This window comes from Acromyrmex echinatior, chromosome 9, assembly GCF_024713525.1.
Source record: "Acromyrmex echinatior isolate Ae372 chromosome 9, ASM2471352v2, whole genome shotgun sequence".
Taxonomy (NCBI): domain Eukaryota; kingdom Metazoa; phylum Arthropoda; class Insecta; order Hymenoptera; family Formicidae; genus Acromyrmex; species Acromyrmex echinatior.
Genome location: NC_141860.1, coordinates 13,498,170 through 13,523,697, shown reverse-complemented (window position 1 = coordinate 13,523,697; position 25,528 = coordinate 13,498,170). Strand labels below are relative to the sequence as shown.

The 25,528-nt window shown below is 35.8% G+C and overlaps 2 protein-coding genes across 5 annotated transcripts in view; one reads left to right on the top strand and one right to left on the bottom strand.

Moving 5' to 3' along the window:
* Dscam1 (Down syndrome cell adhesion molecule 1) overlaps window positions 1–11,111 on the bottom strand; it is a 414,656-nt gene extending 403,545 nt beyond the window's left edge. The window contains exon 1 of the mRNA XM_087409839.1: window positions 7,726–11,111. Within this exon, the coding sequence (XP_087265965.1) occupies window positions 7,726–7,739 (14 nt within the window). The 5' untranslated portion in view covers window positions 7,740–11,111. The remainder of the gene's footprint in view (window positions 1–7,725) is intronic.
* LOC105149866 (uncharacterized) overlaps window positions 1–25,528 on the top strand; it is a 392,270-nt gene that overhangs the window by 261,895 nt on the left and 104,847 nt on the right. For all 4 annotated transcript variants that reach the window (XR_015546240.1, XM_087409859.1, XM_087409858.1 and 1 more), the window contains exon 6: window positions 775–964. Coding sequence is in view for 3 of the 4 variants with exons in the window: in XM_087409859.1 (XP_087265985.1) it covers window positions 775–964 (190 nt within the window). In the remaining variant the exon portion in view is untranslated. The remainder of the gene's footprint in view (window positions 1–774; window positions 965–25,528) is intronic.

The following is a 25,528-nucleotide window of genomic DNA, read 5'->3' as shown; positions in this document are numbered from 1 at the left end:
TCGCCCGTCCCGTCCGACGCGACGCCTAGTCGCATCCCCCATACTTTCCATTTTTTATGACGCTCCACAGCCCGCTGGAGGCGCCTACCGCAGAGCATGGGAATGCGAAGGAGGGGTGGAGGGAAGGTGAGGGTCCGACCTCAGGGGCGAACGAGTGCGCGAGAGGTCGCTGGTATTTCCAATTTCACAGAGCGTGGGTTAACGAGGCCCACGAGGGGTGGAGAGAAGTTAGGGCAACCACCCTGCGTAACTTCCCTACCCGCCGCCAAAACTGACGCCGACGTCGAGCATCGGCGAGCGCTCTCGTTCCTGGTGCACCCCTTTAAACGCGGCCACCTCGATGTACCCCGCACGACGCGGGAGGGGGAGGGTTCCGGCACATTACCTCCGCTGATTACCAAGCCCGCCCCGCGGAGTATGTCACCCAGTCACCCTCGAGACACATACCTTCCGGGATACAGCGACTCTTCCGCAGGTATCTGTCTCTCGGGCCAGGCTCGAGAAAGTAGAAATGAGAGTAAACTTGGATGCTCGACTGATAACATTCTTACATCGTAAGCGCGCGAAGTTGATGATTACAAACTTGAAATGGGAATATTATATTTAATATTTAATATTTTTATTTCCGACAAGGTGACAGCAGAATAAGAGAACTAATGAACGAATAATTATTTAATTAAATTTCTTTCGGAAACTATTTTTGTGTTTAAAATGTATAATATATTGTACAACGCACAATAGCAATATTAAATTATAAACATTTTTGTGTCGCAGGGCAGCTCAAAAACTGAATTTGTCGTCGAGTCCGCATCGTAGACGACGTTCCGGCGATGAAAACATCGGATCTGACGAGTTGCCTATCTTTCCCAATGGATATGCTGCGCTCCTTCTCAAGTCACCACCTCCGGCACCTCCCGCCCTTCTCAGGAGGATAGGCGTAAAGGAGCTCACCGGGGTCGGCAAGGTAAGCCCTTATCGATATCGCAGCCTCGGGCGCAGACGACGAAGTTTCAGTCGCTACTTCGGAAAATACCGACCATGAATTTCTTCAGCCGATCGCTTCCATCACAGCAACGGCAAAATCCATATAGACATTTCCACTTGGACATTTAACCTTATGTATATGTGTATGTGTATATGTACATATTTTGTACATAATTGCATTTTTTAAATAAAATTCTAAAAATTCAATGAAAAAAGATTGAGATGTCCTTAAAATTATACAAAATTCTACATAAAGTAAAATAATATTATATGATTTCTTAAAATTGCATATAAATTGCAAAGAAAATTCTTTAGAAAATGATACAATGTTATTTATAGATATATTATTTTAGAAAAATTGATCTAAGGAATGTAAAACAAAATCAGTTAACTATAAAGATCGCCCGACAAGTCGAATTTAAAAGTCTATTTTTTGCGGTCATATAGAACAAGTCCCTTTCGTTTGAATTAATCAATCAAGTACACAGACATAGCGTGTACACATCGCATGCTAATGGCGTCTGCACCTCGATAGGATTTCCGCGTAGTTTAATCGGGACAGAAGAGCCCGCAGCAGACTTTCGCCTAGCCGTCTGATCCGGAAGCACGGTCGACTTCCGCTCGTTTCGTTTGCGCGGCGCTTACCGTAAATCCGCGGCCGCTCAATTCTGTTACGAAAGGGGAAGAACGTGGGCCCCTGCAGCTATCCAACGGAATTTCCGTCTTATGTGCACGCTATCCCTCGGCGTGCGTGTGGGGGCGAAAACAATCATGGAGCGACGCATCTTTGATATATACAAGCGTACATGCAACACGCGTGCGTCCGTCAAGTGAGAATACACGTTGCAAGTGCATTTGCATAATATATAGCTGTAACGTTGTAAAATACTATACTAAAAATTTAATTTAGACAGTGCAGTAACGATCTTATCTTGCGTTTTTAAATAATATATATATTCTTTATTTAATAATATATTAAACAATATATATATTCTTTATTTTTATCTTGCGTTTTTAAATAATATATATATTCTTTATTTATTCATTCGAATATGAAAATGAATTATATTATAAAATACTAGTTTTTCATAATATAATGTAATCGGTCCACTGTGCACTGAGAGAAAAATTTTTGGTATTATAACTATAATTACATTTTACTGCAATCATGATTATTACTGTTATAGTACTATATACAATATGTATATGCTATAAGATTATATGTATTATAGTTATATCAGACTATTTTTGATATTATTATATTATAGTAATAATAACTGTAATCATATTCATTGCCAACTGCCGATATCCTGTGTATTTATTAACAGAATTACACATATACGTAAGAAATTATGATATTAACATTATAGTAGTAATAATCATAATTATGGTAACAAATAATCATAATCATAGTCACAGATATTAAAATTTTTTTCTCAGTAAATAAATATTATTGAACCGCGTACAAACTATCGATTGAACTGTAGATTGGTAACTTTGAATCATAAACATGTATCTCTTGCACTTTATCGATTAGTTTTAACATTGCGCAATCGTGCGAGTGGACGATGCTGTACACGTTTGAATCCACGTTCGCAGAAAGGTGTGCGCGCGTACAAATCTTCGTGCGGGCGTGCGATTTGAAATGCAGATGAGCGTCTCGCGCTGCTATAAGCCGCCTGAGTGCCACCGCCATCCCGCGCACTCCGAAACTACAACCCTTTCGCCGTTTCTATTCTCCGTTCGTCGGTGAGAGAGATAGAAAGGGAAAGGAAGGAGAGCAGGCGTCGAATATCCGCATCCGGTTTAAACTATCAAACTGGATATCCGCAACGGAAGCTCTCGGAAGCGGTCCCAAGTTCGCCAAACGCGTTCGAAACGCGAATAGAGATGGTGAAGATAGAGATTGGGCGGAGCGAATCGGGCTATTTGAGAGCTCTCTCGACTTTCAATCGTGCTTGCAGACTTGCGCCAATATAGCCAGTACTGCGCGTACGTCTCTGGTGTCCATAGACACTTTCATCTGTATTTCAGCTCTCGTAAATCAACATCTATATCTACATAAATTACGATCGGAACGAAAGTTCGTAGCGCTACTTCATTTGTATCATGTCATGTTTAAAAAAAAATGGCTCTTATACTATTTGATAAAGAAAAATTTCAGCTTTAAGTTTTTTTGAATTGTACGATGATTTTTAACGGAGTTATGAGCAATCCAAGTCAAAATGTTCCTTTATTTAATTCGCGATAACTCAGTCACAACAAATATTAGGATTATTTAAAACAAAAACATGATTTTGTCGAGAAACTTTTAAGCTTTCGTGTCAGGAAGTAAAAAATTTTCACAAATTCTTTTTTGTACGCAACAGGTCCACAAAATGAGATGAAAATTTCTTATTTCATCCAGCTTAGTTTTCTATATATATTGAAATAATATTAAACTTATAAAAATTCAAAAGATACAGACTTTTCGAAAGTAGATATTTTAAGCTTTAAATTAAAATTAAAATTAAACAATGTTCCAAAGCTTAAATCTGTAAAGGAATATAAAACCACTGAAAGTCAATATAATTGTATGTGTATAGTCAATAATAATGTACATCACAAACGTTTCGACCAGGTCATCTTCAGTATAACGATTATTTATCAGAATCAAATTTGATGCGTTGTAACACAATAAGGTAAAGGCTGTCAATGAATCATCGCTAGGCTGTTGTCTAAAATTAAGAATTTCATCATTTGTTGTACTTAGTTGGATACTTAAACAAGAATTCAGTCATTTAAATTTCACTCAGCATAATGATCCGTTATAACGCGATATAATTATAACAAAGTTTTGAGAGCGTAAAAACACACACACACACACACACCGGCTGTCAGTGACTTTATATTCCTTTATAGATTTAAGCTTAAAAACATTTTTTTTTTAAATTAAAATTTATTTTTAACGAAGTTATAACTGTTTGAATTTTGTAATTCGTAACACTATGAACTTTTGTTCTAATATTATATGTTTCACAATAAATAGTTATATAAATTATCTGAAATTTTAAGCAAATATGACAAGAAATAGATTACCTCGTAAAGCATATAGGGATAAGTTATAAGATGAGAGTTGAAATTTTTTTTTACAAAACGTATTTTATACATGATATATGTAAAACTTGAATAATCCTTTAAGCAGCTTTTAAATCCTTAATATTGTTGTTCAATTATTTTGTACAATATTATTAACGCCTCCTTTAAATAATTAAAAATAAACATCTGTGAATAGCTCAATATATGACGATTAATAATATTATGCGATGTTATTTATTACCACTTTAAAAGATTCAATTGTATATTGTTTGCTGGTTCATTCAATTTCATTGCACGCGACAAATTATAAAAGACGATAAGACGGTACGACGATGGTTTCGTATTAAGTTTGTACGCGTAGCGAGACAGATCGAGTTTGATCAGTATGTTGATGAAGTCGGACGAAACGAACCGAGCTTCCCATGTAATCTCCAGGATATACGAACGCATGCTTAAATATTTGCGCGATGGATAACGACGATGATAACACGGTGACGACAAGCGATTTGGTCGGTTTAAGCGTGACTGTCCTTCGCCCGTATCTTCTAACGCGAGAAATATGTTCTGCAAGTATGCCGAGCAAGAGGACGCAATATGAACATCAGGAAATTTCTCCACGGTACTTTACTTAATTATAATAGAATTTTACGGAACATATAAGAGATCCGCATTAAACTTTAGAAGCGTCTTTGCAAATTTGAAATTAGTTTTCCTTTTGTGAAAAGTTTGTAAAATATAACTAAATGGTTATCTAAAAATTAAAAGAATTTACTTTATATATATATATATATATAAATATATATATATGTATATGTATATGTGTGTGTGTGTATATATATATAATAAATTTAAGAAATATACTTTTTTATTTTTATACATTAGGAATATAATATTTATTACACAATAATATAATATATACATAAACTAAATATATACATATATATATATATGTGTGTGTGTGTGTGTGTATGTGTGTGTGTGTAGTTTTATTATATATTCTTAAGAGTTTTCAATAGCTATAATTAAGAATTCTATCAAAAAAGTAGAATTTCCATCGAGAGTGATTTAAGTAAAGAATATTGTGATCAGTTCATACAGAAAACATGAATACGTAAATCCTCACCTTTTATACTTAATTATCAAAATTTATATCTTTAAAAGATACAAAAAAATTCAAGAAATCTTTAGAGAAGAACTATAAAGCTATTATTAAGGCTGTTAATTGTTTTTTACTCTATGTTTTTATTTGTTTTAATATTTCGAGAGCCCAATTTGAATTATTCGTTTTTGTTCATAAAGCTATCAATTATGTCGAAATTCTGAAAATAAGGTACTTTACTTAAGTAAGATTTCTTTCAGAGTATAAATTTAACAAAGTTGCTTCAATAATTTATGATGAGATTGTTGAATGCCATGCGATGTTCTGCTCTTCGACAACGATGGACTGATTTTCTTGCAGTCGGAGAGGATCCTGAGGGAGCTTAACGCGGTCGGGTCTCAGGAATTCCGGCGTAGCGTGGTCCACGGTGTAGTATTACATGAAAGGGATGCTCGTTATATTTTGAGACGCGCATCCCCCAGTGGGATAAAAGCCGGCGACTGCGCCGTCGCATAGCTGGCGACCCGACAGACAGAATTGTTTTTCGAATTAATTTGTCAGAAATAACGGCTTATTGTTTACCGACGGGCGAGGCTAATTAAAGTAGAGTAGGCGGCGACTGCAGAAAGATGCGAAGGTAAAGCGTCGGCGTTTCTTTGGTAGACCGGCCATATTGTTACGCGGAACTTCACCGGGAACTAAGTCGCTCGCTTTTCCACTCTTCTCGTTTTCTCCGTGCGGTATTCTCTGAAAGGAAATATCCTTCAGCGAGAAATAAAGTTTGCACACTGAAAGCACCTCAACGCTAAGCGCGTTTGACTCGCATTAATTAACGGACTTTTCCGCAATCTGGATGTCGATTCCTTGGATTTCGATATATTCAACTTTTCGATTATCTATCCATTTTCACGAAAAATTTATTGCACGAATAAATTAAGGAATTTAAAAAACTTGTAGTTCGTACAAAAAACTGATTTTGTATATAAATAATTATTATATAACGCAATCACTGAGAAAAAAAGTCTAGTAAGTAATAACTATCAAACGTATTTTGTTGAGTATATCGACGCGCGATCTATACAATTTTTAAATTAAATTGATTTTCTTTTTAGTAGTTTTGACTTTTAATATCTTTGTAATATAGTCGTGGATTTATAATTAATATTTATGTTCTTTTCATCAAAAATTCTAGATACTCAATGAATAGCTTGAACTTTACACTACTTTATGATCTCTCTTCTGGAAAACATTAGACGTAAGTTGGGCGCATCTAACTCGCAGCTCCTTCGAGTTATACATGTAATTACTGCTTTCACAACAAGCGATGGAAACCGTGCATGCGGGAGCTGCTTCGCGAGGTCTGTCGGATATTTAATGTCCTCGCTGGATGAAGGAGAGAGAGGCGAGTTAAAGCCATTCACGCAAAATGGAGGACGCGCGCGGTGCTTTAACTCAGCTTCGTTCTCATTTAGAAGACGAGTTGTCTGCAGTTACGAGTGGTCGCTTATTCGTCCCTAAGCTCGTCTACGTTTGAACGCGTTTTGCCAGAATGTCAGAGGGATTTTGGAGCCGCCGCAATCCTGTTCCATTTCTATCCCCGTTTCTGTTTCTGGCGGTACTTTCAGCCCGCTCTGTCCAGCTTCCAATTTGTATCTGGGAGTATCATGGCGTGTCATTTCAACCAGAGACCAGACAAAGCTGCAATATTATACCAATAGTGGCTCGGATATCTCAACACTAGCATCATGCAGCGAGATTCACGATTAGAGTCGCTTCGATCGTAATAGAACATTATGATAGACGGAAATGCTAAACTTCAAAATATTATAAATGTTATTCGTCTTGAAAAGTAGAAAAGATAGTCAGAATCAGAATTTGTTTTCGATTGTCCGGCCGATTTTCATATCTTGCCGAGTCGTCTTAATTTTATATATTATGTTACATTTTTTTTTAACATATTTCTTCTAAAATTAATTTAAAGTTTTCTATCATGATTGTTTCATGTAACAAAATCTTGAATTAAATACTAGCCAAAAGTTATAAATTTTATTTATAAATTTTAATTAAATATTTTATTTCATAAATGATTTAACATAATCTAGATAACAATTCAATATGTTATACTCTCGTACACTCATGTTTACAAATTATTATTAGTGTAGAAATTATTTTATTAGTATACATAACGATAGATACATAATGAAATTCCGAAATTCGTTTCCGTCTTCAGATTATTTTCATTATCAGACCAGTCGTCCCAAATCGAGATCAAATTGTAGTTGCGAGATAAGACATATGGCCAGAAAAAGACCACAAGTACCACAAACCGGATACATCGCATCCGAAGATGCGAGGGTGGTAGATTTATAGGGAAGAATGCTATTCCGTGCACAATACACAAGGCTATAGAAACCTTCGAGAAATTGTTCCGTTAATTCGAAAGGAACGATAAAGCAGTTAATATATACTCAAACGTTCCAACAGAAGAAGAAATACTCCATCGTATTTCCCGTATTTCACGCTAGAAAAATCTTTGATTTACGCAAGTACTTCTATCTTTTCTCCCCCATGTACTCATCGAAATGGAGTTGTCATATGCAATTTCCTTACTAAAGAGACAATGTGGAAATTACATATTTTTTAATTTTATTTATACGAGAGGAAGGAATAAAGTATATTTATGATGTCACAAAACTGTAGATATTTTTTGATTACACATAATTATGCATAATCTAGCAGAATTATATCTCATATGCGATAAACCATTAGTAAAAGCACGCGAGGGAGAAATTGTTGCATGTTTCTTGATACTTCGCATAATGATCAGCATACACGAGTCGCTCGCTGATGTCGGTTGTCGATGGAAATGAACGTCGCGGAGATCAATTTTGTGGGCATTCGCAGCGAGCCTAATAAGCGACGTATTTAGGAAATCTCTGCGGAATCTCTCATTTCTATCACGACGTGGACGCACGCGAGGATCGATCGATCGCTGTTATTCTGACGTGCTGCCCTGGAGGCAAAAGAACATGTACAATTTCGTCCGAGGAAGAACCTGCTGACCAAAACTTGTCGCGGTCAGCGGTTTGAACCTACGCGTTTGCTGAGCTTTATTGAAATGTCCGGTCTTAAGCTCCCCTCGTCGCGGCCGCGTCGTTACGAGCAAGACGAAAGGGAAGTCCGTTGCCCTAGACACCCTTCCTGACCCTGGAATGCCTAATGAGCCTAGGATCTCTGATTTTACCCAAAGTCTCGACCGGACGTCGCACCCCGAATTCTAGCCAATCACGCATGGCATTAAGTACGGAGATCGAGTTCATTATTGTCCTTGTATTTGCAAATTTACATGAAAACATTTTTCCGATTGACTGAAGATAAAAGATACGAATTCTTAAATCTCTTTTTAAATCCTGATTATTAAAAGAAAGCTCTATATTATTTTCGCAAGACTGCTAGATATCTTTTTGCTTGAGCATGCATTTGAAATTTGGATTACATAGAGAAGATTAATTCCACAGGCACGGTTTGTTAGGTACTTATTCTTAAATGATGTAAAACGATTTTCGCATTATTCTTTATTCGATTTTTTCTTATGTGACGCAATTGACATCTTTGTTAATTACGTTTTCTGTACGCGTTGCTCTAATACACGACGTTAACAAGGTTCTGCCGACAGGGTTATTTTAATAATGAATTCATCTAGGAAGCATTATATAGGCGTCATAGGAAGAGGGCGAAGCAGAGGTATTTGCGGACAGTCCATAGGGACTATCAGACCACGTGGGGCACGTGGTATCCACAGGATAATTGGAGGTCACTGCGGTTTTAGGGACTCCTCGAGTCCCTCGCGAACTATTCTGAAGGAACACCTGAATACGGACCATGCTCGACGTTTTGACTCGTATAATTATCTAGATTTCTGCTTCGATTTGTCGTGTAGTAATTAAGGAATAGCGCGGCTGTAGTGATATACTGCGCAAACCGCGGCATTATCGTCGGACGATTAAACGTAGTTTATGACTACTAATTCAAGAGTTCATAAGCTCAGATCCAATTAAATCTTAAGACTCCTTGATTCCATGCCATTTTATTTCCATTTATTAAAGCAAAAATTTAATGCGTTATAAAAACAAATACATTTTTTAGATTGTGAAAATGTATTTAGGATATTGAATATATTATAAAAACAGCGAAAACAAAATAGTTTTTTATCTTCCTTTATTTTGCATTTATTATGTTTTTTGAATCAAATATATTGACAAATACTATTGTATTTTAAAATTATTGAAAATATGATTTTTGAATGATATATTTATGAACAATAAAAAGTTTTTATCGTGTAAAATCGTGTATCTACTGTCTCTATTCACTTTTAATTTATAAATAGTGCCAAACCATGATTTTTTTTAATAATTTGACTATTATATTTGCGGATATATTGCTAAACGGGATCGTAACACGTGATCTGTAAATGTTCTAGAGATGGTACGATTGGCATTTAATTAGCGAAAAGGTTTCCATCGGCTAGAAAGAGAAAATCAAATTAGCGATAGAAGGAAACTGCCAGTAAAGAGAAGGTACGAGAAAAACCGTTTTGTTGTTAGCTACCGGTATTATCGATTTGTGCTTTTTTACGAATGTCCCCACCACGAAAGAAACTCACCGCGATTAATGTTCTTTTACCCGGCCGTATCCTGTTACTCGTTATTTATGATCCGTCTAATGACTTCATTCAATTAGTAACCTATCAAGTGCAGACTTCCGATTTTATACCGAAAGGCCGATAATGCATTTCTTACTTCTGTACTTAATATTGTAACGTGATGTAATTCAATTTCATTCATATATTTATAATAAAAAAATAATTTGTTTATGTCTCTTGTGTAATTCATATAAAAAAATCTTATTGGGAGAATCCAAATTCTACAAAAAAGTTTCTTTCGAATTAATACTTTTCTCTTTATATGTATATATATATAAATTCTTTGTCGATAAGAATGTGATGTCATAAATAAAATGCAACATATTCAAACGTAATGTTTGCATCCTCATAAAATTGCTAGGGTAGAGCAAGACTATTCCGTCAATTTCAATTTTAAAGTAATTGACAGCAAACAATGTATATCTCTTTGCAATGTCGTGCTTACAATTACATTAAAGGGTGTCTCAAATTGTTTTTACACATCGCTTGGACTAAACTGAATTGAATCATATTTTATGATATTACATTTTTTACAAAATGTTCTGGCAATAATAGTTTGACATTCGTATAAAAACTACTTATGTTTATAGAGTTAGAAATAAGTTTTATGTATTTTATTATGTGAATATGTGCAATATGTGCTTGGGCATAAATTTTAAATGTTGTTATTGAATTTTAATATCAGTTTTTAGTAACAGATTGATGTAATTATCACAAAACTGAAAAACACTGCATAAGTCAAAACTTTTTATTTGTATAATATATTAGAACAATAAAGTTCAGATATCATTTATCCGTTATTGCTCGTTATCTTTAAAATAACAAAATTTTATTTTTCAATATATGCAATATTCAGAAACATAAACATTATCGCGAGAAATGGATGAAGAACCTCTACTTTATCCTATGTAAAGTAAATTTGCAATGAGACTGTTGGATATCGTGCATGGAGGATCGATAGTGCGTTTCATCAGGAGCTCTTCGTACATCTTTTCGTCAGTATTTAGCACACGCAAAATCCACTGGGACAGATGTTACAAAATGAATTCCTGTTTAATTTAGCTGCCGAGAAACCCACGCGTTCTCCCATAGGAAGCCACCGCGCTAAATAAACCAATTAATAATTATCACATGAGCCCGTCTACCCCGTATTGACGGGGTCAATTACGTTTCAGCATAGTGAATAAGAGTGAAACATTTATACTAAAAAAAAAAAAATCCCGTTATCGTTTCCCGTTATACAAACTGCGATAATCATTTAATAAGGAGACATCAATGCATTCTTTTGTGTCAATAATATCAGAGAATTAAAGAAATATATATATGTCATAAAATATGTTATAGACGCGCAATTATTTCCGACACAGTGTGAGTGCCATACGCTTGCACCGTGTATATGTTAATATCCCGATGCAAATTATTCGTAATTACAACATTTGATTAAACCGTTCGTAAACAAGATCACTGTTTAGATTATAGCGATATCATTATTAGCGCGACACGTATTCGTTGAAATGCATGATTATATTAATTCGGCAAGCCCACGCATTATTATTCTGTTATCCTTTTCCAAATGCAATGATAACAATGCTAATTTACGTCGGAAGATGTTGAACATTAACGTGGAATCGTAGTTGAATTACTAGAGGAAATTCATGGGTGCATCGTATCGGTTCATATATGGCGAATTAAATTGCAGCAATTGATACACATTTGCAAGCTTATTCGCTAATTCGCTAGTGCAGATCGTTTGCGTTGCGCATCTAGAAAGCGAGATTCTAGCCCTTAAGCGCGTTAGTTCTTCGGGCCGTTGTGTCCTGGGATCGATTGCGCCCACGATGCTCGTTTCCGGGGTCACCGTCATAATTACACGTTTCTAAGCGACTTAACGAGCATCGGTGTACTACTAAATATACCGTCAGGTACCGTCCCGCCGTTCCGAGATTAACTTGGGCTAAATACGTGTGTAAGTTACGTCGCTGAGACCATTTTGCCTAAATAGCGAATCCATTAGTGTCTGTTTAGTGTTAGCTGAGCGAATTAGTATCTGCGAATGCTTTTGCTTGATGGTAAATGCGTGATTTATATCATCCAGAAAGTTATACGGGATTATTATTTTACACAATAATAATTTATACATAAGTACTTAAATCATCATCGATGAGAGATATTTTTATCTGTGTTTGAGGAGGTGTACCGTAAAGTAGAAAACATATATATTTATGCTCAAAAGGCAGAGTAAGATGATGAAAAATTGCGTGCATGTATAATGGAAATAATTTTTTTTTTCAATGTTACTCAACGATAATCGGCGACGATAACAGCTTTGAAATTGAAGCAAAGTTTCCGTATTAGATTTCCGCCTTTCTTCCTCCATTTTTTTTCCTTCTTTTTTTCTCTCACTCTTATTACGCGTACGCTTGCACTGCCTGCACCCTTTCGCGCTTCACGTGCGATTCGAAAAAGTACGTTTGGCACGAGCGACGAATCGGTCTGCCCACTTTCTGTTTGCTCGGCCGATGAATATCTCAGTGTAAACGGGAGCGGCGTCGTTCTCTGAGGGTCCGCACCATCGGACCATCGAGAAAACGCTGTTTAATTTCGACGAACACGCTCGCTCTACGTCCGGCGCTTTCACACTGTAGACGATTCGTCTGGGATGAGCATCATTGTGAGAAAGAAATCTCCGTTGGTTGCACTTTCGTGATGCTTCACATCATCACCATCTCGCGTACACAAGATTAAATAAATGTGTCGTATATATTCTTTTTATACAGCCGAATTCGGAATCAATTTCTTTCAACGATCTTGATAAAAAATTCTGCGTCTATGAAAAATGTAATGTTAATACGGAACATTTAACATTTTAACCTTCTTAAAATATGTTATTGAACGTAAAAATCTAATAAGAAGTACTTATAACACATTCTTAAAATCCCTGAACTGCTGTTTTTCACTAACGTCGTGTGAATCATAGGTCATTTATGCTAATACCATATTTCTCCTAATAAATCAGCTGTGAAAAATCAGCAAAAATTTTCTGTTATTGTTTTATATCTCTATTTTGAATTCTACAGTTTTAAACTCAGATATTATATTTTTTTTTATATAGCAATATACAAAGAGAAACTTTGACTCTTGAAATTTTGATTGTTCCTTGAAGAATATGGTTCACACGCAGGTTTATAATTCTTGTAAGAGATACCTTTTATTTTTTGTCTATATTGAGATATAACGAAAACAATCTTTGCTCAGTGGAAAAAAAATAAACCTAATGAGATTCAAAATTAAAAACTGAAAACTAAGAAGATATTTGTAATCAAGAGAAATATAATTAGTTGAGACATAAATTGTTATAAGCATTTACACGTGTCGGTCCTTAATTTTTTGATAAACACAGTTCTCGAGAGAGCTTTTTGGAGAACACTCTTTCTTTCAATCTCTCCTGAGGACGCAACGGCAGCAACGGCGCGGGATAGCAATACCGTTTAATAAATGTCCCTGACACGTAGTCGGCAAGGGTACAAATCGCTTGGAACCGCAGACACAATGCTTAGTAATGGCGACCGACGGGTTCGCGCAATGGGTCCCCCTCGACATGGCAGGTTTCCCAGGTTACTATACCTTGCGATGCCCATCCGTTATGTTCCTTGAACGCTGCCGCTGCCAGCGTCGGTGTGCACGCGCGATCGCTGCGATTTGATTTCGGCACAAATCGACGGACAAACGACCGTAATTAATCCCGGTCATTGGCCCACGGTGCACCCGCCAGATGTTCGACCGGAGTCTATCGGAAACATTATCGTGTTGATACCTTAACACGACGTTGCTCGTAATTCGAAGAACATCAATCTGGGTGACTTAATCCGAGATAGTTAATTTGAACTTAAAGATATGGAAATAGCATAAATTAAAAAAAAATTTTATATCATGGAAAATAACAGCTTGAAATATTTGAGAGAAATTTTATCAAGGAACAACAGTTTGAAAGATTTAAACATTCTGTTTTTTTACCTTTGTAGTGGAAATTTAACATTTGTTTCTGATAATTCATATACTGAAATGAAATTATTCAAAAATATCATTTCAATTATAGCAAATAATTGAAACAAAACAACGTACGTACGTACACAACATGAATAGTTTTACTGAAGTATTTAAACATTTAACTAGATACACACAGATCTGAAAATACTTTTGTTGGACTATCAAAATCATCATGTAGGACGCTCAAATGCAATAGGATTACTAAAGTATTAAAACTTTTTGCAGCATTGCTCATTATGTACTTTTTGAACTTTCTATAATATTATTTTAATAGTTTAATAAAATTAGTTTTAGATCTGTCCACCTAAATTTTTAGATATTAGCTTTGTTTTTCAGTAAAACGTCTTTTCTGTATATATACAAATCACATTCAGAAATTTTTATTTCATATTTCTGCAATGTGAATGGGTTTGACAAGCATTGAAAAGTTTAAAATATTAGATAAAATATGAATATATAAATTGCACTTTACTAGTCTTATTTTTCATAATATTCTTATTTTAGAACAAAATTTCACTCACTGCACAATTTCGTAAATGTAAAAAGTCTTTTTCAAAGTCAACGATGTTCTATATATTCTCGTATAGGACGTCGTCGCTGGATTTTACGGTGAATATATATGCAACTGAGATTCTGAATAAACAATTTCGTCGATGTTCACACGAGTTGGCCCAAAATCCTTGAAGGATTCATGCACGACTGGTACCTGGCTGGTTTCTCTCGCATTCTCTTTGAATTTGTCTCTTTATGGCAATGTGAGTCACATATAGCCTCAGCAAGCCTCGGCAAGAACTTTATTGTGGTGTGTCAGTGCTGCGTAAAGACAGTTGAGAACACATGCGAGATATATAAAATCAATTTTTTTTCGGAGCTTATACGCTCTCAGTAAATCCGCTCGACAAAATCGAGGAAATCGAGTTTCACTGATGTGATCGGTTTATAACAACGGTGATGATGTGCTCTCGCGAAACATATATCGACTGATGAAAATGCGTTTATAGATAAGTTCCTGTTGCAATATTGCCCTTAGATTCCATCGTAGCGAACCATTGGAGCGAGCTGCAACTTTGTTTTCTTCTCTTTGGCTCTTGAACCGATATTACTGTAGCTCTATTGGAGAATAAATTGATCCCGTTCGACTTCGACCACAACGTTTACGAACTTATAGTTTCTTATTTTCGTGCGGTTTCGTGCTGAACACACGATTATTAGATATTGAAAGTGTTAAATGAAAAATATAGTTGTAAAAATATAGTGTATTGTGTCAATACATTTCTGTTTACAACACGTTGTCAATTCAATGTTTAAGAATGTATCAGGTTTATAGTGCATAAAACTGTAATTGGAAATTTGATTCTTCTGTATAAAACTGAATACTCTATATACGTATGAAATAGTTTAGTAAAGTCGCTATTTATATTTAACAATACACATTGTATGGTTTGATCAAAAATTTTCTCATTTTATCTTAATTATTTTTTTAAAATATGTTCAATTCTTATTGAAAAAAAAAAAAAATTTTATCCAGGTTCTAAGCAATTGCCAAACTTTTTATATTATTTTCAAATATAACATAGAAAAATCTGTAATTTGTTTATGATTTTTTTGATATAATTTTTTTGATATAATTTTTGAAAAATAAATATTTGGTTAAGGCCCGATTGCATCAACGTTCTTTGACTTTAGGCGACGCTTAAAACTCTCTATCTCTCTCTCTCTCGGCTTTAAAGAGAAAATGTGAGAGTTTTAAGCCTCGCTTAAAGTCTCATTCAAAGTAACGTTGGTGCACAATCGGGCCTAAAAGACGTGTACTGAATAAAATTAAAATAATTTCTCATTTAAAATAATTTCTTCTTTAATAATCTTATTGTTAGTTCTTAAAAAGGAGGAGAAAATGAAATTGAAGTAATTGAAAGCCAGAGTCTGTATAATTTTTCGAGTGCATAACTAAAGAGAGCATAACTGCTGAACTTACCAGATGCATAAAGTTGGATTAGTTGGAAAATTAATAGTGCACGATGGAAAACCATCGAAATCAAACGAATCCAACGAAATGTACCAGAAGAACAGAGGGCTGCGAGACGCATATACAGGAGAAGGATGATGAGCGGGTGAGAGGGACAGTAGAACGGAGGGAAAATTGCGTCGCGAACGAGTAACACGAGTCGTTAGTGGCTAATCCGCCATAGGGGATGAAGGGGACACGTTTCGGACTGTTGGCGGCGTGCATCACCCCCTCTTGGATTGCGCGGGCTCAAGAGTTGCGCGAAAACAAGAGGACGGCTTTTTGAGGCTCGCGAGAGGAGGGTTTAGTTTCGTAGTTGAGTGACGATTGAAGGGCGAGAGGGAAGAGGAGAGGGGTAGAAATGCTCGGTTGAGGGCCCAACTGAGAGGGCACCAACCGGCTTCGGAAGCGGGAGCTTTCTGTTGATTCAAGTGGGCACGTGATAAAAATGACAATGATGAGTTAATGCAATAACTGTGTACCTTCCGACCCTCGTTCGGCTGGTGCCGCGCACACACAGTCGCGATGGTATCGTCAGTGTGCAATCGTGCGTGTAACGCACGCACACACGACAACGATAGGATGATCGGACCGCGGACGACGACGACGTGTCGGTATAATTTTCGAAGAGAGAAGTTTCTCGACAGGCCCAAGCAATGAAGAAAGCGGCGCGTTAATTACCGATACAGGATTTAAATTTACGTGACTATCATGCCGCAAGCTGAATTAACGTTGACAGTATCGAAGGCGGAGAAATTGACTTGAAAACGACGTGCGAGCAAGCGACGAGTAGATAAATTGGATAAATATATTTAGATTAGCTGCTTTTAATTTTTTCGTTTGATAAGTGATATTCTTTAATAATGCGGAAAGATTTTATTTATGAGCTTTTTTAGAGATAAGTCAATTTAGGGCATTTTATGCAAAAAAAATTTGTTCGCATTTTTTTATATTACCGTTCTTTTAGTAAACATATTGATAAATTTTAATTTAAAAAATTTCATTGAAGAAGAGAGAGAAAATAATGACACTAAAAGGTATCTCACAATCATTGTACAATACTTTTATAGCATATTCTAGAGATAAGGTAGAATAAAAAATACGAAAATGTCGAAACTACAATAGTTCTTGAATTATAATTAATCAAAGCTAGTTAATAATTCAAAAACTATTATAATCTCGACATTTTCGTATTAGGATTTTCGTTTTAGAATATTCCAAAGACTCCAGAAATAGTAATAGAAACACACTATAAAAATAAATTAGTTTTTTACTTATAAACAGTTAAAATTAACTTATAATTCAAAAAATTATTGCAGCCTCAACATTTTTGTATTAGGACTTGTACTCTATTTTATCTCTAGAATATACTGAGGAAATATTATACGATGATTGTGAGATACCTTGTGTGTGTATATATATATATATATAATCTGTATCGAAAATGATTACAAACTATATTATCATATTATAAACATAGCTATAATCTCTTATAATTTAACTATAACTTATAGTAATTGTTTCTTTCAGTGTATTCATTTTATCATTTATAATTCATAAGATTTTTTTGTTATCAAAGTATTTAGAAGTTATTTTAAAGTTTTTTTTTATTTAATAATATAATATACGTTAGATCTCTAGTCTATTAAATGTATCATAGATGGATCACTATCGTACTAAATCGATAGAACGATACGTTACATGTAAAATTAATTGATTGGCAGATACTCCTCGATATATACATATATATACATATATATAGGGTGTCCCAAAATAATCGCCAAATATTTGATGGGCAGGTAGCTTCTAACTAAACTGAATCAAAAAGTAGTCTATCATTTTGCAATTTTTGCAGTAGTTAATAAGATATTAACTATTAAAAATTTTCGAATAATTTATTACTTAAATATTATCAACTTTACAGAAAAACAACAGACAAAAATTGTTTATTTTCTTTTTATAGAGCTCTAAGAATTTTTTCAGAATTTTTAATCAACTTTTTAGTACTGAATTTTCTTATTTTTTGCAGTTTTTCTGTAAAGTTGATAGTATTTGAGTAAAAAATTATTGAAGACCACTTTTCAATTCAGTTTAGTCCGTTCTACTTGCCCATGAAATATTTGGTGATTATTTTGGGACACCCTGTATATGTGTATATATCATACATATATATATATATATATATATATACATATACATACATATGTATACGCGCATCCATTTCGTTACTGAATTTAAGCAGACCAGCTTTTGTAGAAACAGATTGGGGTGAAACGAATGACCGCCATTGCCGATGGAAACTGTATTCCTAGTATTTAGCGACGGCTGTTGCCAATTTACTTCGCGCGCACGATAAACCCAGTTGAATAGGATTAATGCTCAGCAACGACCGCCTCTAGTCTCGTCTATGTCACTTTGCTAAGAATACTCTTTGAATGAGAGTTTCTTCTTTTGCGCTCTTCTTTCTTACTGCAAACTTCTTTACTGCCTCAAAAGCCTATATCGCAATTTTAAAGCTTGAAGTGATCATTAGCCGATTTCTATTTTAAAATAAATAAAATTATAGAAAGATATATATTAAAACACATAAGAAAAAATATGTATATTTTTTATGTGTGTATGTGTTGTTTATTATATGAATTATCATGAATTCTTTAGCATATCGACAAAAGTTTTTCTCTCTACTTCCTTTAATTTATGCAATATTCCTATAAACTTTCCGTTAACGTAAAATATTTCTTGTAATTCACATAGTTCGAACGCGGTTCGAAAGCCAGACTATAATGAAGCTTGATTATTAAAACGCGCAAGCGCTGGCTATCGATAAGGGAATTATCAATTATGCACGACAAAACTGGTTAATGTACCTAAATCGATCTCGTGACCGATTTAGCCGAAACACATATTACATTGGATTTGAGAACAGTGTGTCTCACGATACACTGTTGTGAAGAGTGTCATTGACCGCGCCAAGTCCTGACGTCAATTCGAGTATTTATAAGCGTTTATTTGCGTAATGGCTTTTTCATTTAAATTGCGAAGATGCACACCGGGTGATTCTCCCGCACTGCTCGCGTCCCCGACTACCTTCCAGAGTGACACACCGACCGACCGCTTGGATTTCGTGGCTCGTGGATGTTTTCGAAGTTAATTGGCCGGTGGACAGGCGAACACTGCATCGGCCCGAGGTTCGCTGCATAATTAATCCCACCGTCGGCTGACCTCACGGTGCACATTGACTGTCGGTGCTCGCGCAATTCGAATGGCCGATAGCCCACCCTGTATGTACGATAGCCAACCAGCCAACCAGCCGAAAACATCAACTTACATATTCAGTGGTCCGTTGTACTTGCTTGCAGTTTGCACTGATACACTGGAAGCTAGACAGGATGATTTAAAGCGTTCGGATGTCGACCACGTGATATGGAAGATGTGTAAAACAGGATATTTGACAAGTCTTCTATCAAATTCCAAGGGAATATTCTCTAGCAATATGAATTAATTTACTTGAAAATTTATTTTCAAACAGCATAGTTATTGAGCTATAATAAGGAGGCAATAATTTGGGCAATAATTTTATATCTGTAGAAGTTGTAATAATAGATAAAAAGCAAGTTTATTTTTTAGTAAAATATTAAGAACTAAACCGACCGAATTTAAAATAGTCTATGATAAAAGCCATGATTGTAGTGTATTTAATATTAATTTATTAACAACATGGCTTGTGATACATTATCCTCTTTGAACGTAATACTTTGTCGCGCGCATCGGCAAAGTATCCATTAATTTATCCGCAAAATAATCCTTCCTCCATTAAGGCATTGTCGCTCCGTTATAATACGAGGACGGTCATTTACCGACGCAAGGTGCCGTACTCACTGACATTTTCTGAGTGAACGAGTGCATCAAGGGATGGCCACAAAGAGAATATTCATAAAGTCGACCAACGGGCGCTCTCGTTCTATCCTTCGCGATGAAAGAGCGCGCAGGATAGAAAGACTAATTTCGGATGGTGGGATAGTTGAGCCGCTTAACGACGAGGCGATACCCGTCTCATCGGTTCATTTTCATGAGCAACCCTCACCCGTATTTGAATCTTGAATACGAGCTTGATAATTTATGTAAATGTGCTTACAAGGTGCACAACGAATCACAATAATAAATGAACCCAACAATAAATTAATGTTCTATTAGGTGTCATAAGTCACGTGAAACTTTCCGCGATTTCTTATCTTATCTATTCATTCTTTTGGATGTTGCGAATGTAAAAAAGTTATTAACACTACCTAGATGTATTATTTTAATTTTTAATAATCGATTTAATTGCAAATAACTGAATATTTTAATGATTTAATATCATTAAAAAAAAATTTTAAATTTCCTAATTAAAAATACGTAATTATAAGATCAATAGTCGTTAAATTTAGGAACGCTTTCGTGAAGTTTAAGAAGTATTGCAAAATAAGTGCGATGCACATTCTTATCATTCGCAAAATCATTTCATCTCTTTTCGTTCTCTCATTTGCCATTTAACAATAGCATCATTCAGGAAGTTTACAAAGAGATGCGCGGACGAGTCTGAATCAAATTTTATCGCGAACTCGTCCCGTTAGCGCCGTAGGCCTTAGCCTGTTTTACATTTAAAACGCATTACCGCGCCGGCCGCTTCGAGCCCCGCTCGACGATAAAATGAAATTAATGGTCCTGCCCGCCGATTCGAGATATATCGACAGAACGATGGCGGCGGGGAGAGTAATGCGCGCAAGTTGGCGCAAGAGGAAAGAAAAGACGCATCGAGATAACGCGAGAATCTAACGCGAGGTGTCGATCAATTCTCGCAGGTCTCGAGAAATGGTCCTCCGCGCATGGAACAATACAAGTCGATGTATACAGTCGATTTTAGACGCGGCAGAAGCTATGTATTCAATTGCAATATGATATTCCAATATGATATTCATATGTATACATATTCTATCCGTTATTTTGCGTTAGGATAATTAGAATAGATCGTATATCACACTCACACTCACACCCACACCCACCCACACACACACACACACACACACACACAAAAATACATATATCAGTTACATCATATATCATGTACAAGTCTCAGCTTTATCGTATTTTATTTTATTAATGGATTTTATTTATTAATGTGTAATTATTAGGTGTTGGAATTAATTCGTAGCGTTTTTAATGAAAGAATGTTATTTATTTCACATGAGCATTAAAAAATACATTAATGAAAGTACTTCCCATCACTTGTAAAACGCTACGAATTAATTCCAACACCTAATAATTGTTAATTGACTTACTTGATTTCTTTATTAATAGAAAAGTGAAAAAGATTTGCGTTAAATAATGAATAAGGAATTTATGAGTAAGTTTTTAAGTCGCGCGTAATGACGTGAAATTCAACATAAAATTTAACATATTGTATTTTTGTCGTTATATGTTATTGCAAGGATAACTTTCGATCATCTTGAGACCAAGCGCTCGTAATTATATTTCGAATGAACGTCCGTAGATATTATGACAAATCCGGCGTAGGTTTGTAGATTTCAAAATGTTTCATTATTTTCATCACCTATTTGTAGTGCCATTACAATTCGTTAAATGTGGTTAATTAACGAAATGATTAAATACCATTATCGCATCATTAAACCACGCAGAGAAACATAATTACATTCATTCAATTGCAAACCATTCTATGAATTACTATTACACGTATTAATTGAGCGACCAATTAATCGGTAGTATCATTCTTTGAACAAGATAAAATTCTAATTAAAATTTTTGTTTGTTATAATTTTTGAATATTAATCTTAAATAATTGTGTAAATAAGAAATCTGCTAATCCCAAACTTTCTTTGCTAGCAATAAAAAACATCTACAATTAATAATATAAACCTACTACTTGAAAAGAACATTTAAATATTTTCGAAGAATAAACTTTAGTAAGATATTCAGTAGAATTTTGAAATGAAACTTGTTCAACATTACATTTTCGAATTTAAATCGTTTCTTTAGAATTCCACGATACTCTCTCCCTCTTTTTAGCGACAGTAAAAAGTTATTTATTTCCTTTAAATATTGCAGTCTCGTACAAATTAAATTTCAACTCGTAAAAATTAAATCCGCCGTTTGAGAACAATTGGCAATAATTTTATGAATGCGAGGACTCCATTCAATCGTATTCAAAACCGTACAATCCGGAGAGAGATAGCTCGGGATGGACAAAAGTGTCAGAGGATGAAGGCATAAACAAGAAAAAAATGTTGAAAACATAGGAAACAGCTATTTCCCTGCATTAGCCGGGCCGCTTTTTGCTCAAGAGGGGAAGGGGGTTATACCCGGCGGGAATACCTCGCGAGGGTCAGAAAATATGAGGAGACTTGTCCCGGTAATAGACGAGCACTATTAATTAGGTAGATTAAACTTTAAGTGCCCATCGTTAGCTGGGACCGGGCAAAAGGCGGTTCGTTATCCTCCGAGAGGTAGGGAGTGAAAGGAATGAAAAAAAAAAAGAACTACGGGGTACGCGAGGCAGGGAAACCCCGTTCCGATGTGACATTTACACGCGGCCGGGAAGAGAAAGAACAGTGGAAGGTAAAGGTTTTCCTCTCGTTTTCTTTTTTCTTTTTTATCTTTTCTTTTTTTTTGCACGAGTGCTAATCTCGGCAAGGGAATTCGTTATGAGAGTAATGGAGTAGCGCGAAATGGATTAACGCGATGCATCGTCGTCTCTCGTTTCGCGTCGAGGACATCGGGATATCTGCCTGGCGGCGAGCAGGCTTAATCGATTTCGGACAGGAGACTTTTGAAAACCGATTTTTGATAACCCTTCGGTGATAAATAGCAATTGCGGAGCATGAACAGGCGCGGCGAATCGAAAGGTGGCGGGCAGCGAGACCGCAGAATTCGTTCAATGCCAGCCGGCTTGGTATTTTGCACCCTTTTTCTTCGCTACTTCCTCAGCCCACTCGACAGTCTGTTCCTGCCACGCTACTTTTTCCGTTCTGTGATTCCCTCGGGACTTCCGGTACCCGTCCGGTCATCCGACGTTAATGGACTCCCTCAAGACCGGCCGCTTCGTCTCGGACGAATGGACGGACAGCCGGAGGAAGTAACTGTTTTAACAGAAATTGTATTTGATATCTGCCCGAGCTTTTATCCAGGCTTTATCGGCGCCGCTGATGTTAATTTCGTTTGTTAGACAGCATAAACTGATTTTCCGCCTCGAGGAACACGAACTTCCCTTGATCGCTTCCACGAGTTGGACGCGTTCGGATACTTGTTAGTGTACAATGTTCTGATTTATACAACTCTCTGGAATATATAATATATGTAAAGTACAAGAAATAATTAAAGTAAGATTAGGTATACAATGTATTTGTACAAAATAATTTTGTAATTTTTTGGAAACATGTCCCGACAAAATTATACTGTTTTATTAATCTTTTTAATAATTATTAATATTACTAGTATCGAATATATTTGTATATGATACGGATTGTAAATTCTTTATTACGTCGTCTCTGTAAATTCACATTTATGAGGTAAAACGGGCGGAACGGAAAGGGCCTTCTACGCTTTACCGTAGAGATTTTCGATGACATCTCTCTCTCTCTCTCTCTCTCTCTCTCTCTCTTCCATTTTGAAATTAAATCTTCCGATTTTATCCGACAAAAGCTCGGATTTCCTAGGAGATCGTGGCGAAAGAATGCGAGGTAGGTGTATTGCTTCCACCTTTGCCACCAAGTCAATAATCGATAGTACTCGTACTCATAGGGCTATGAACCCCGACGGGACCACATTCCGCCCCCTCTCATCTCTCTTCCGATCTCTCTCTCGTGCTCGCCGCGGCGCCATCGTGGCCCGTTTGGAACTTTAATAAAATATCTGAAATACCAATATTGTTTCACGCTCACATTCGAGCATGTCATTGTATTAGGACCGAACCGATTAAACGCGCGGGTGCATTCGGTATAGGGCAATTTTGCTTTCGACGCGGGCAAATTACATAATTCGTTTGGAACTTCCGCGTCACAGAGCAATTTGTTGAGCTAGGTTATCAATGTTAAAAATGTTATGGCAAAATGCGCTTCTCTGAAATACCATTCCGTTAAACATCGCTGGATAAAGCGTGCTTCGCAAAATATCTCGCTTTTATTCATAGATAGTGTAACAAAATTTTAAACACACACAGAGCGCGTTCGCGCGCGTATAAGAATAAATAAATGAGGATACATTATTACGGGATATTAAAACATTTATTCAAGCGCAATTTACACTTTTCACGAAAATTGTTGTTATGTTGTACTCGAAGTAATATTTTTTAAAATGGAAACGAAAAATCTATTATGCAATTAAACATTTTGTTATTTTCCATCCATTTAGTATTAGCAATTCTAATATTTTCATCTAACAAAGGATCAATCATGTATAATTGCGTTATGTGTATCATTCATTTGTCGGGGCTAATTCAAGTCGATACCGCGAGAAGTTTAGTCTACCGACTAACAAATGAGCTATCAAACTGCGTTGTCTGCAAGACTTGACAGAAAGTATCAGTAGACAATAAAGTTTTGACGAAGAGCAAACGAACGTCGTCAAACATGAATTTTCAAGTGCTAGTCTCCGATCCGCCGTTCTTTTTTTCTCTTACACTTTTTCTCTTTTTCTCGTTTCCACTCACGTACGCGGCTTCGATATGAACTTTCTTCTTGCTTTCTTCTGCGCTTTTATATCCACGAGCGGAAGTGAGGTGAAAGGGAGGACGAGCACGAAGTTCTCTTTCGAAAAAGTTGAGAGCTGGCGTTGTAACGAGGAGACGGGGATTAAACAATAACGAGATCCTTTACTGAGAAAAGTTGAACGCGATTTGCCGTGTTCTCTTCGTGTTCATGGCGAGCGAAATCAAGAGAACCGGAAATGATCGTTCCGGAATTTCAAGGTCCTGCAAGCACACCATTCAGTACTTATGTTGAAATGTTCTATCAGTATCGTATTTCTTTCAAAAGCTACAGATACTTTTTTCCTAAAAAAATATACCGTTATTTTGAAAAATGATTAAATATGAAAAATACACATAAAATTCTTCCGAATGCATATACAAAATTTAACAGTAATATAATATATTTCTTCGAATTATGAACGATTTTTTATCGATTTTTTATTTGATGCAACAACGCGTCCTACCTTTAAGAATGTATTTTTTTAATTAACTTAATTTGTTTAATTAATTAATTAATTAACTCAATCTAATAATTAATTAACTTAATCCCAATTGACGCAAAACAAATTTAAACAGTTTCAAAGAGTTAACAGCGTTCTATAGACGCAGTATTATACAAACCTTAACACTTATACAGGGTTATAACTCTCTCAAAGGATAAAACCGACAGTAACGATTAATTATATGTTCAAATATTATGTACATATTTGTTCGCGTTTATTTACTTATCACTGCAAACGTCGACTAGTTTCCGACATGTCATATGTTATATATGTATAAACGGGACACAGTAAGAGTGACTTTCGGTAGTATCATGGGAACGCTGCTACTGGAAGTTGCTCAGTCTGAACAGGTTTGTGTATCAGCCGCTGC